Below are 13926 nucleotides of genomic sequence, written 5' to 3'. Positions count from 1 at the left end.
TTGATTGATTTTCTTGTTTTGAAGATGTTGGGAGCGGAGCCTGATTATCTTCTGTATTCAAAGGTATCGCCGTGTTGGACCCCAGTTCATAATGGGGCAGCAACACTGCCTGTAATATAGTCGCTACAGTGGGGGTCCAGGGGGGGTCCACAGGGGGCAGCTGCTACCTTTGGGAACCCCCCCTCCCCCCCTGGCGGGGGAATCGGCGGAAGTGCCCCCGAAGCTAAAAATAAATGTAAAATTACCTTGTAAAATGTTGTAATTTTGTAGTCAATCTGGGTCGTTCATTAGGCAGAGATTTGACGATAGAAGTTATGTTTAATTTATGGTTTTTTTCCCTAGAAGGCAACCCCTTGCTATATATGAGGGAATTGTATTGCGTCTATGTAGATCTGTATTCTGAGTGAGGAAGAGAGAGGAGATTGAGAGCGAAGAGGGAATTACAACGGATCTGTTGTGGGTTGTATCTCTTCAGTTTGCTCGATAATATAAAAGGAAGGACTAGCTTTTTCTCCGTGGACGTAGCCCAAACTGTTAGGTCCATACAATACTAGTGATTACCCCATTACTATTGTAGTTGTATCCCTTATTAACATTGTTGTGCCCCTATTGTCCCCATATTGTTATTACTGTGCCCCATAGAATCCCTCTATTGTTATTTTTGTGCCTTTATATTATTATTGTTAGGTCGGTTGGGTTATATTATGACTCCTTAGACTCCTATATATAGAAAGGAGGTTTTTTCATTCGAATCATCAAGGAATCATTCATTTTTGTAATGTAAAGGAGGTTGCCCCCTTGAAGAGGCTGTATTCTAAGGCGTTGATCTATCTTTTCTATCTTTTTGTGAGCTGGTTTCATAACATTTGGTATCAAAGCTTTGGATTCTAGGGTTTCGCTGCTCCAAATAGGTCATCGTGGAATTTTCGCTATAACTTTTTTTCTGCGACGTTTCAGAAGAGAAAAAAAACCCATTTTATACGAAATTGCACTGAACCTCGGGTCTAAATTTCAGAGGTTTTCATGTTATATTTGCGGAGATACAATCTGAGGAAGTTGGTCTTTTTGCAGACTCCTGAATTACATTCCAAACAGGTGACCTGGGGAAAATCATCATAACTTTCTCTCTGAGCATCAGATTGAAATTTCATAAGAAGGTACAAAACGAGGACGGACTATAGTTTCTTGTATATATTTTTTAGAGCCAAAGGTGGAAACAGGGACACGTGGCATGTCGTACAATTTCACTCTACTAAACTAGTCTATAATCGGGTCACTGTAGGAGATTTGGTATAACTCTTCCTTGGAGAATCCAATTTGGATCAGACTGGTGGCATTGGAAAGAGGACACAGAGGGCTACTGCAAATCACAATTTTAGAACTGGATGATACAAAATTATAGAGATACATCAGAGGCAATATCAAGCTCCTACAAAGTCAAAAAAGGTGTGTAGATTTTTTTTAAATTTTTGCTTAAGCTTGGTTTGAAAAATTATTTTGAAGGAATTCAAAGGAAATAGTAGATCATTATTATCGGTAACTGATGACCCGAGGAAAGAAAATGAAAACACCTAGTAAGCAACCTGAAAGCTCTAGCATGAATCATGAAGAAGAGGAAGAAATACTACATGATATATCAAAATTACAAGACCAAGTGCAACAAATGTCACTCTCACAAAAGCTAACAGAAGCTAACATAAATGGCGTGGAATCTAAGATAAAGGGTGTGGAAGCTAATATGAATGGCATGGAAGCTAAGATGGATGATTTGAAGATAGATTTGAAGAAATGTTTGAAGACAGACATGGCAGATTTGAAGACAGATTTGGCAAATTTTCTACAAGAAATACTTAATAATGGTGAAAGGGTAGTAAAGGAAACTCATGATGTGAACAAAAGAAATGTTAATCATGATTTCATAGACTCTAATGTTGGATCGAAGACCCACCATATTCCAAAAATCGATATGAGGAAATTTGATGGCAAGGATCCCGCAACATGGATATTACAGATGGAGCAATTTTTCGATCTCAATAATGTGCAAAACACACAAAAGGTACGTATTGCAACTTTATAGTTGGAACCAAATCAGTTTGTATGGTATCAATGGCTTTGCTCTCATAAACAAATTATCACTTGGGCAATTTTTACAGAAGAATTGACAGCACATTATGAGGATACAAAAAGCAACACTTTTTTTGGCCAATTGATAAGTCTCAAACAAAAGGGTTCAATAATGGAGCACATTGAGGAGTTCCAAAAATTTAACATAAGGGTAAAAAATATTCCAGAGGAGCATAGGATTGATGTGTTCATAGGGACTTTAAAGGATAATATCCAACATGATGTTCACCTTTGGGAACCTGATTCATTAGAGAAGGCATTCAGGTTAGCAAGAAAAATGGAAAGCAAAATTATGGCAACCAGGAAGCATAACACTCACAACTATAAAGATGGAAGTGTTGTTGCCCCTAGTCTTCCACAACCTATAAGGTTGACACCACAACAACTGGAAGAAAAAATAGCAAAAGGAATTTGTTACAGTTGTGATAGAAAATACACTAAAGGTCATAAGTGTGCTGAGAAGAAATTATTCTACATAGATTGTGAAGAGGAAGAAGAAAAGGAGAAAGAAAGGTCAAAAGAAGAGGATATACTCTAGGAAAAAAGCCTAGATAAAGAAGAAATGAATCTGACCATATCTTGTAATGCATTGGTGGGAATTACCACTCCTCAAACCATCAAGATAGAAGGACAAATCAAGAAGAAAAAGGTAATAGTGTTGATTGATTCTGGAAGTACCCACAATTTTATTCATTGTAAGGTAGCAAAATAATTGAATTGCTTCCTATATCCAGCACAAGAGTTTCAAGTGATGGTTGCAAATGGAGGAACAATAAATTGCTCTGGAAAGTGCCATAATATCAAGCTATCCATGGGAGAATATGTATTGACTAGCCCAATGCTTTCCATTCCAATGGGAGGTGCTGATGTTGTGCTAGGAGTCCAATGGCTACAATCCTTGGGTACAATAACTTTTAATTTTCAAGAACTTTTCATGAAATTTTCTGCAAAAGGAAAGGAAGTTGAATTAAGGGGTATTACAGCGAAACCGGGAAAGATAATAAGCTCTAACGGTATGACAAAGCTTCTAAAAAACGAACAAAGAGGTGTAATTGCACAATTATGTTCACTAGATGTTTCTACATCGAAATCATCTATTTCTCTAGATTTTCCAAAAAGTCTTGGACAATCATTCCAAGGTATTTGAGACTCCCAAAGGTCTCCCACCTATTCATGATCATGATCATGCTATTCATCTTATTCCAGGAAGTGTTCCTCCAAACATCAGGCCGTACAGATATCCCTATGCCCAAAAGAGTGAAATTGAACGTATGGTGGCAGAAATGCTAGAGGCTAGTTACGCCGTAAGGCGTTTCCATTTGAGATCAACTCTCCTCTGGAATTACGTGTACAATTCTGAGCCTTTGATTTAATTGTTAGACAATTAAAACAATCCTGCCCATCCAATTTATTTAACTACAAATTATACAAATTATAAAAATGAAATGCGAACCAGCAGATCGACGGTGTCTCTTCGGCATCTGCAGGATTGTTGTAAACTGACAGAGCGCTACCTATGGAAACCTCTACTAAGTCAGGGAAAGGTGCAGGGGGCCGAAAGGGAGAATCCAAGAAAAAGCCCGTCACGAAATCAGTGAAAACCGGCCTTCAATTTCCTGTTGGAAGGCTCGCCAGGTATCTGAAGAATGGCAGATATGCCAAGAGGGTTGGGATTGGAACCCCCATTTTTCTTGCAGCTGTGCTTGAATACCTAGCACCTGAGGTAAATATTGATATGAATTCTGTTTTTAACACATTGATTTGGTTCTATGATGTAGCGATTTGTTTGGTGGTTCCATTGTATCAGTGGCTTTTGTCAATTACCTCAAGTCTCAGAATTTAGGTTTTTGCCGAAAATATCCATCTCAACAGTACTCTACATTTTCTTCACCCGATCCTCAACGCGGTTACACCGGCTTTTTAGAAGGATGGTAAGCATTCATTGAAGACCTATTGGATTTTATCTAATGATTTATTTGGTTTGGTTTGATGATCATATTGTTGTATATTATTTGTTCTCATTGCATGTGAATTGGGTTAGGTCAAGTGTTAATTGGCATTTGCCAACACTATTGAACATTTTTTATGGATCCCTAAAGCTAGTTGTACCTTCCACAGTATATGCTGACTAGTATCTCAATCATGCAGGGAACCTGGCTTGCTGTGGTTCCCTTTTATCTTGGTTTATCTCCATGGATGGGTTTAGTAGTCTTTTCTACAGGAAATTATTTTTGACTTTATTCATATTATTGCCATTGATAATTTGTTGATGTTGTTGGTGATGCGTATAGCCTGGCAGCTCTTTGTTGCTGCTGTTTGCTTGAGGAGTGCTGCCCGTGATATGTATAAATGGATATGAGGGCATCGATTGATTTGAACACATGCAATGATTTGCGAGAGTAATATCTGGGCCATCCAGTTTGAAGCTTTTCCCCGTTGTTCTGTTTCTCGACTCTACCAAACAGCATTAAGAGCGAGAAGGTATTAATGTGGACAGACACATGTTGAAGTAGTATTTTCCATTTTGCATTAGTAGTAGGCCGTTTGACATTACCATCATTAATAGCTGAAATGGGTTGGTTTCATGTTGTAAAAATCTATTGTATTTTGCTTGAAAACTGCAGCAGAGCCGAAATGTTAGTTCATTACACTATATATTCAATATATGTAACACGGGCTTTTTGGGTTTATTATACATTTTAGATCTGGAACCATGCCACGGGATATATATATATAAGAGGATTTTCTTAAGAATTATGAATATACTTTTTATTTGGTGAGTACTGCCTTTTGTTCAAGGCATAGTATTTAAATAGATGCCTGCTTGGAGGCCTGAATGTGTGTTTTATCAGTTGCAAAATGTGGCAGATATTTAAGTATCTGGCTCATTGCTGTCTATTTAGTTTATGTAACATGATGCATTTGGATTTTATTGTGCAGGCTATAATTGGAACAATGCTATGGGATATCTTTTTATGATTTTTCTCTTAAGCATCATAAATAATCTTTATGTTTGGTTGATGCCTCACTATGCTGAAGATGATGTCATTTGAGTAGATGCCTGATTGTTAACCTGAATGTGTAGTTTTGTAAATGTGTCTGGCGCCCTTTTTTTATGTTAACTTAGATGAAGCAGTCATTTGAGTATGGATGTTTCTTGCATCTTTTAAGATGATTAGCTCTCTTGACTCCAAAGATTTTGTAATCTGTATTTCCCATTTATAATATCATTGGATTTTTCAAAATATAAAGTGAATTTGTGCAGTTGATTGTCATTCATTGAGTGCTCAAACAATGCTTTAGAATGTCTAATTGAACATTATCTAGGTCAGCTAACAAGGGAATTGAAGTAATCCTTACAGCTTCTCATTGACTTGTCATGTTATCATGTTTTATCTATTGCTTCTGGAGATTATAATTCATTGAGATATCATGTTTTGTATTATGATTATTTATATTTCTCAACTCTGGTAGTAAGTCAAACTTCCAATGACTAAGAGGTCTGCATGCGCTTGCTAGTCAGATATTAACCTGTGAGTAACGTGCAGGTTATTTGCTGCCTGGGAGTCCAACTTGTGGGCAGATTGAACAAGTTGTCGGTGTCATAAAAATGCCAAAAAAGAAAAGGAAAATCCCTTATTTTGAATGATTTCTGTTGTTTAGATTTCACTGGGTGGAACTCAGATACTCCAGCCTTTTCGAGTGTTTGGACATTGCTGTCAATCATGAGAAAACATGTTCTCACATTGTAGCCCTAACAATAAGGTATTTGTCTCTATATTGTATTTCTAGAATGTCATGGGGCAAATATTGTTGAACCGTGATTTTAGTATGGTATTGAATTTGAATTAGAATTGAATATAAGCAATTGTAGGGCAGACCACTCACCGCCTAGGAGCCGCTGTTAGTATACGTGAATCCATTTAAGAGGCTCTATTGTTTAGTGGCTTGGCAAGCTCCTATAAAGGTCAGATTTGGTGGACTTGGTGATGACATCAGTGAGTCTCTATTGCAGGTTCTATCTGGCAATGCTATGAAGAAAGCAATGGAATATTGAATAGGATTATTCTCAAGGAAATGAATTTTGAAAATTGTCGTTGTAGGTTAGGGCAACATCCAAGTTTGTCAGGAGCATGATTTTGAAACTGGATACATGGGCACACCGTGACAAAGACTAGATTGCAGGGTAATATGAAATTGCTATGTGAGAACCAGCTCCGAAAATTATGTTTACCCAGCAGTTGCAGGTTCAATGACTCAGTATTTAGGAGAAATCCTGATGGGAGTGCTGAATCAATTTTCAACTGCAGGCATTGTTAGTTTCTGATTGAGAAAAAAACAGGCATTTTCTGAGAGTAAATCTTTAGTGTGCGCTTATTTGGTAGAGAATCTATTGTATATGTTGCAACGTCAATAAATCAGCATAATATAAGTGCAGTTCTCTTAAGAAAAAGACTGAAGTCCGTGTTTCTCTTAGGTTGTTGTGATTTAGTGGGTATGTTGCAAGTGAAAGGGTTCCCCATTTTTGGCAACCCTCGTTTGTTTTTGTTTTCTGATCGTGTTAAACGCAATATATTACACTTTGTGTTTGTCAAGCCCTCTATAAGTGTCAAATATGGTCCTTTATGTTAACTCTTGGCTTGAGATGGCAGGTTCCCTTGTGTACCTTTAAATATGATTTGGTTTGCCTATTCTCTGTTGAAGCTGTTGATACAGTCTGGGGGTTGAATAGTATGTTCTCTGAGTGTGGGCTTGTATCTATAGCATCGCATTGTGTGGAATCATGGATGTAACATGTGTACCTCCTCCAACTGTGAGGGTTCAGAGAGGTTGATGTTATTAACATGTGTTGAAAGTATAATGAGCTAATAAACCGGGTACTTGGGAAGCTGATCAAACATTTCAAAGTAATGTGTACCTTGAATAGGTTGATGCTCTTTTCTTACAGACTCTAGGTCAATTAGCATTATGTCTTGTCATACTACAGTTACAATTAGCATTATGTCTTGTCATACTACAGTTACATGACTACCGTCACAAACTTAATTCAACCAATATCCAAGTGGAGTTGTGGGGCAGTTCCATTCATTGTATGTCACACTATCTTTCAGATTAGACAAAGTAATATTTCCTTTTATATAGATTGTTCTTGTTAGCATAATTCTGAAATAGGTAATTAGACAAAGTATGCAATGTTGTTAAAACTGGAGAGCCTGCCGTCCATTCAGAGAAGGTAAATCGTAAAGAGAATCCAATTAGGTATGGCCACACTCTTCAGCCTTGTATCACTTGGTTAGGCGGTTAAGATGAGAGATAAATATAGCCATCTAGGTTAGTCTATTATCTGCCACCAAAATCTGATCAATGTCTGCTTGTCTGAGGCAAACATGTCACAAATTCCATGTAAATACTCTCTCATTATTATGAATAGGTAATCCTCTTTGAAATGTTTAATAGATACATCTTGCATCTACACACTTGGGTATCGAGTTTTGCCCTTCTTCATTGTTCTGGTAGACATGGGAAATTTCAAAGTGCCAAGTCCACCAGAAGACCAAATGTGCAAAGGTGGAGCAGATTCATCAATCACCTGCAAATAGGCTCAACCACCCCAGGGGTTGAGGACCTCAGACAATGTAAACGTGCCTTTGAACCCTTATGTGGACCCTTTGATGATAAGGATCTGGGGACCCTTATGATGTGGGAAAGAAGCAGTGAAGAACACACCTGGCACATAGACAATTATCATAATGAAAATTACAGTTACACTTCATTCCTCCCTCATATAGGACTTGAACATATTTTGCAAAAATGGGCTGCCTCAGGTAGTCTAAGAAGTATTAAAATAATAACAGAATTGTAACTACTTACTCGAGGGCTAATTTGTGTTGCTTGAGATATTAAAAACTAGATACCCATACTTGAATAATTACAAAATTATACAATTATTGTTACATGTGTTGTTTCCTCCCAGCTTATGCAGAAGTTGTCCTTAATTTCTAGAAAGTGTTGTTCAAATCAGAGAAGGTAAATCGTAAAGAGAATCCAATTAGGTATGGCCACACTCTTCAGCCTTGTATCACTTGGTTAGGCGGTTAAGATGAGAGATAAATATAGCCATCTAGGTTAGTCTATTATCTGCCACCAAAATCTGATCAATGTCTGCTTGTCTGAGGCAAACATGTCACAAATTCCATGTAAATACTCTCTCATTATTATGAATAGGTAATCCTCTTTGAAATGTTTAATAGATACATCTTGCATCTACACACTTGGGTATCGAGTTTTGCCCTTCTTCATTGTTCTGGTAGACATGGGAAATTTCAAAGTGCCAAGTCCACTAGAAGACCAAATGTGCAAAAGGTGGAGCAGATTCATCAATCACCTGCAAATAGGATCAACCACCCCAGGGGTTGAGGACCTCAGACAATGTAAACGTGCCTTTGAACCCTTATGTGGACCCTTTGATGATAAGGATCTGGGGACCCTTATGATGTGGGAAACAAGCAGTGAAGAACACGCCTGGCACATAGACAATTATCATAATTAATATTACAGTTACACTTCATTCCTCCCTCATATAGGACTTGAACATATTTTGCAAAAATGGGCTGCCTCAGGTTGTCTAAGAAGTATTAAAATAATAACAGAATTGTAACTACTTACTCGAGGGCTAATTTGTGTTGCTTGAGATATTAAAAACTAGATACCCATACCTGAATAATTACAAAATTATACAATTATTGTTACATGTGTTGTTTCCTCCCAGCTTATGCAGAAGTTGTCCTTAATTTCTAGAAAGTGTTGTTCAAATGTAGCTCGGGATATCCCTTTGGCTTGAGATGGCAGGTTCCCTTGTGTACATTTAAATATGATTTGGTTTGCCTATTCTCTGTTGAAGCTGTTGATACAGTCTGGGGGTTGAATAGTATGTTCTCTGAGTGTGGGCTTGTATCTATAGCATCGCATTGCGCTGAATCATGGATGTAACATGTGTACCTCCTCCAACTGTGAGGGTTCAGAGAGGTTGATGTTATTAACATTTTACGTTGAATGCAAGATGTGCTCGATTAAGAGCTAAATAGAGGCATTCGGGCCCACAATTTGCAAAATTGTGTATGGCTCAATATTGAATGGTTTTGGGCAATGTTGGTGTTGTTTGTTAAACTATATCTTGTCAAGATGAAGCTAGACTTATTCGTTCACCTAAAGATTGTGAGGAATCTGATGCCTAAGTGGAGGCTTAGAGCTTTTTATTTTGCTCGTGTTTTATTTGTATGTTCTTTATATCTTATGTGTCTTGGATTTGTATGTTCTGCCACCCTTCTGCAACTTGTGTTCTTGAAAGTTGAATCCACTGTAGGTTGCTCTACAATTATGCTAACAAGGTCACCCCATGAAATTTTCACAGTATTTGACGGGTGAGACATCACAAACCAATGTCAATAAAAATGTTCAATTGCCAGTGTGATGAAAATCTTCGTGGCTGAGTTGGCTGTTACTTTTGAACCATCCCAAACTGTAGGGCTGTGGATGCAGTCGTGGGAAGATTTATTGTTGTAACCAAGTCTGGTGACACCAAGTTTGTCATGTTGCCATTGTCGATTATTAGTTGAACTAGTTGATCCTTAACCTGGCAATTTTGTGAAAAAGGACGTTCTTTATTAGTGGAGTATTAGCCAGTCATTAAGACTAATTGCAGATTGGGCCCTTGCAGATACCTAGCCTTATAAAATTAAAGGTGTAAAGCAGTAACATCCAAAAGTGTCTGTCAGGTTTAGAAAAAAAGAGCCTCTCTAATCGTTGCTGTTGATGGCAGTTCACAGACAGCAAGAGAGGATGATCAGAGCAGGTCTCTTCAGCTTGGGGATGACAGAGTCATTAGAGAATCAACTCATGTGCTATGCGGAAGCAGAGGTCACTTAATCAAGACAAAATTGGGCACAGCAGCTTCCAATTTGCTCAGAGGGTCTTTTTCTGGTGGCCAGTCTCGTGGTTAAGTTTATGAGATAAATATATGAAACGATGCTTATTGTATTTTATTGATTTCCTTTGACGATTCTCTTTTCGCAAGGAACCTCTACGATGCATGACTGTTATGAGTATCCTGAAATTGTTGTAGCCATTCTTTGTAAACCTTTATATTCTGTTCCGAACTGGATTAGTTCCTAACAGGTCTACTTGATGTTGAAGTTAGAGCCTATTTTGTTTCTTGTTGTAGATACATGTTTCTGTTTGATCAGATCTATAATATGTAATTTGAAATCCAGTGCCTCATATTGTATTTCCAGAACAATACTGTTTGTTTATGAAACTCAGTCATCTATCTTAGGGCTTCTTTGCAATGCCCCAAACAAAATTAAATTCCAGAATAGATCCATACATCTCAGTGCATTTCACCATCTTTCAGTAAGCAGGCAATTCCTGTCTTTGAAGATTCTTCCTTGTATAATCGGTCAGTCGGCATTCAAAGTTATAGCTACAACGTTTAGGTCCGTTTCCATTGGGTTGGTGATTTTTAACAATCTTAATTACATTTTTGACTTGTTGCATTCTGCACGTGTCTCTGTACATGTAGAATTTTTTTGGCTATGCTTAATTTATCTAATTTCTATACTATCTCATGCTCTCTTTTTTCTTGGACTCTGGTATTTCAATGCTTGCAAAGATGGCAGGAATTTTCTTGGCCTCTGGTATTTCAATGCCTGCAAAGATGAATCCTGTCATACATGAAAAATTGCCCAATATTTGATGAAGGTCTTGTGACGATTGCTAGCCGCTGCCCTAGCCTTATAAAATTAAAGGTGTAAAGCAGTAACATCCAAAAGTGTCCAGGTTCAGACAAAAAGAGCCTCTCTAATCGTTGCGGTTGATGGTGGTTCACAGACAGCAGGAGAGGATGATCAGAGCAGGTCTCTTCAGCTTGGGGATGACAGAGTCATTAGAGAATCAACTCATGTGCTATGCGGAAGCAGAGATCACTTAATCAAGACAAAATTGGGCACAACAGCGTCCAATTTGCTCACAGGGTCTTTTTCTGGTGGCCAGTCTCGTGGTTAAGTTTCTGAGATAGATATATGAAAGGATGCTTATTGTATTTTATTGATTTCCTTTGACGATTCTCTCTTTGCAAGGAACCTCTAGGACGCATGACTGTTGTGAATATCCGGAAATTCTTGTAGCCATTCTTTGTAAACCTTTATATTCTATTCCGAACTGGATTATTTCCTAACAGGTCTACATGATGTTGAAGTTAGAGCCTATTTTGTTTCTTGTTGTCGGTACATGTTCTGTTTGATCAGATCTATAATATGTAATTTGAAATCCAGTAGGAGGGGTGGTAGCAGAAGCAACTCACAGGGTCAAGGCAAGGCCTAGACATTTCTCCAGGACTCAGTCGAAACTTATTCCATTGTTGTCCCTTGAGAAATTAGAAATTTGGAAACTATGGTGGATGATGAGAGGCAATCTTATTCAGACTCAAAGATAATGGAGGAGATTTCTTGTTGGGCTCCTTTAATTTTCTTATAGTCACTTTCATTAAAGTCGAATTTAAGTTATGAAATAAAACTTGCCATTCATATGGTGAGGTTAAGCCATATTAGAATTAATTATGGTATACATACTTTATGTCATATCTATATATTAAAAGAGACATTAATAATAAAAGAAAGTTGGATATATATATATATATGATTTTTATTTATTTATTTATGTTTTTTTAAAGAATATGCTACTAAATTTCCTCATGCATACTTTTGCATTTAGGGTCTAGATATGTTAAGGAAAGAAAAATTATAATTTTATGTATATATACTAATAATATTAATTAGGAAATTATTAATTTTGGAAATTTAATTGAAAAATAAAAAGAAGAGGCAATGAAGGGCAAGTAAGAGAGGAAAGGTGAAAGGTGGAGGAGAGAGAGAATTAGAAGGGGGAAGAGGGAGAGAGAGGAAGGGAGTGGGGGAGGAGGAAGAGGGCAAGAGGAGAAAGGGAAGTGAGGGAGAGGGGGGAAGGTGGAGGAGGAGTGGGAGAGGTGAAGGGGGTGTGTGTGAGAGTGAGAGAGTAGGGGGAGAGGGATGCAGGTTGGGACAAGGGGACAGAGGGGAGGGGAGGAGGAGAGAGAGATACAAAAAGAGAGAGTGAAAGGGAGAGGTGGGATGGAGAGAGAGGGAGAGGGGGACAGAGGGGAGGGGAGGAGGAGAGAGAGATACAAAAAGAGAGAGTGAAAGGGAGAGGTGGGATGGAGAGAGAGGGAGAGGGTGGTTGAGGAAGAGAGGGCATGGGGGGTAGGAGGAGGAGGAGTGGGAGAAGTGAAAGTGGGGCAAGGGGAGGCAGAGAGGTAGAGTGAGATTGGGAGAGGGAGAGACAAAGAGTGAGAGAGAAAATGATTGGGAATTTTTAAGAGATAGAAGGGGAGTGTGAGGGGGAGATAGAGAGAGAGAGAAGGGGAGGGGGAAAGGCACACAAAGAGGGAGAATGATAGTGAAGGAGTGAGGGATAGGAAGAAACATGTAGAGGGAAGGGGATGGGGATAGTGAAAGAGAGAGGTAGGGATAGAGGGAGTGAGAGAGATAAGGGGAGGGGGGAGTGTGAGAGACAGAGCATGGGAGTAGGCGAGAGGGAGAGTTAGAGGTGGAGCGAGGGAGGGAGATAAAGAGCGTGGGAGAGAAATAGATGGAGAGGGGAGGGAGAGATGAAGGGGAAAATAAAGAGAAAGAGAGGCAAAGTTTAATGTGTGGGGTTAATTATAGAGAGAGGGCGTGTGAGAGAGAAGGAGACGAAGGGAGGGATAGAGGGTGTGACAAGGAGAGAGAATGAAGGAGGGGGGAAGAGAGGGTGCTAAAGAGAGGAAGGGATGCAATGAGAGATAGAGAGGGTGATAAAGAGAGGAAGGGATGTAAGGAGAGATAGAGAGATAGAGAGGTATGGAGGGTGATAGAGAGTTGGAGATAAAGGTGGGGATATAGAGGGGGGGAGAGAGGGGGACGCTGGAAGACAGAGGGATAGGGAGGGATAGGGAAGAAGAGAGAGGCTGGAAGAGAGAGGTACCCTAAATCAGGCACCCTAAATCAATTTCAGTTTATACAGCTTTCGAATTTTATTTATGCTACATTTTTGCATCTTATTTAGATTTTCATATTCCCATGTTGCGGTTGTTCCTCAAATTATGCCTTACGGCGTTTCCTTTGCAACATCTGGTGCAAATGCTAGTATAATTCAACCTAGTCAAAGTTCTTTCTATGCTCCAGTAGTATTGGTGCACAAGAAGGATGGATCATGGTGCATGTCTCCAGATTATAGGGAGCTCAACAAGCTCACTATTAAAGATAAGTTTCCCATTCCTGTCATTGATGATTACTGGATGAATTGCATGGATCAATTTACTTCACCAAGTTGGATCTTCGTTCAGGATATCATCAAATCAGAATGAAGACTGAAGACATTCCAAAAACAGCATTTAGAACTCATGAGGGTCATTATGAATTTTTGGTCATGCCTTTTGGCCTTACCAATGCACCTTCTACATTTCAAGGTCTGATGAATTCCATTTTCAAACCATTCCTTAGAAAATTTGTGTTAGTATTTTTTGATGATATACTAATCTACAGTGAGTCTTCAAAGGATCATGTTGAACATGTTGACAGGGTGCTACAACTATTGGAGGAGAAACAATTATATGCAAAAAGATCCAAATGTTTCTTTGGAGTAAAAGAGGTGGAATATTTGGGTCATATTGTATCTCATGAAGGAGTTAAGGTAGACCCTAGCAAAATTAAAGCCATTAAGGAATGGAAA

General features: G+C 38.6%; 1 protein-coding gene across 5 annotated transcripts; it reads left to right on the top strand.

Moving 5' to 3' along the window:
* Nucleotides 1-3616: 3616 nt before the first annotated feature.
* Nucleotides 3617-10498, top strand: LOC149152826 (putative histone H2A.1). Of its 5 annotated transcripts, XM_089440356.1 has the most exons (4): nt 3617-3847; nt 3932-4055; nt 4416-4605; nt 9944-10498. In XM_089440356.1, the coding sequence occupies exons 3-4, from the start codon at nt 4511-4513 to the stop codon at nt 10122-10124; spliced, it is 276 nt and encodes a 91-aa protein (XP_089296482.1). In that variant the 5' UTR covers nt 3617-3847; nt 3932-4055; nt 4416-4510; the 3' UTR covers nt 10125-10498. The 5 variants fall into 5 exon arrangements, with proteins under 5 accessions (XP_089296482.1, XP_089296479.1, XP_089296480.1 ...); XM_089440353.1 differs by lacking the exon at nt 9944-10498 and having other exon boundaries at nt 3617-3759; nt 3903-4055; nt 4416-4838; XM_089440354.1 differs by lacking the exon at nt 9944-10498 and having other exon boundaries at nt 3997-4055; nt 4416-4838.
* The last annotated feature ends 3428 nt before the right edge of the window (nt 10499-13926 follow it).

Source organism: Pinus tabuliformis, chromosome 9 (genome assembly GCF_031772625.1).
Source record: "Pinus tabuliformis cultivar Carrire ecotype Pingquan chromosome 9, CPIR1, whole genome shotgun sequence".
NCBI lineage: Eukaryota > Viridiplantae > Streptophyta > Pinopsida > Pinales > Pinaceae > Pinus > Pinus tabuliformis.
Note: the sequence above shows the minus strand (reverse complement) of the source record. Positions and strands in the feature narration are given on the sequence as shown.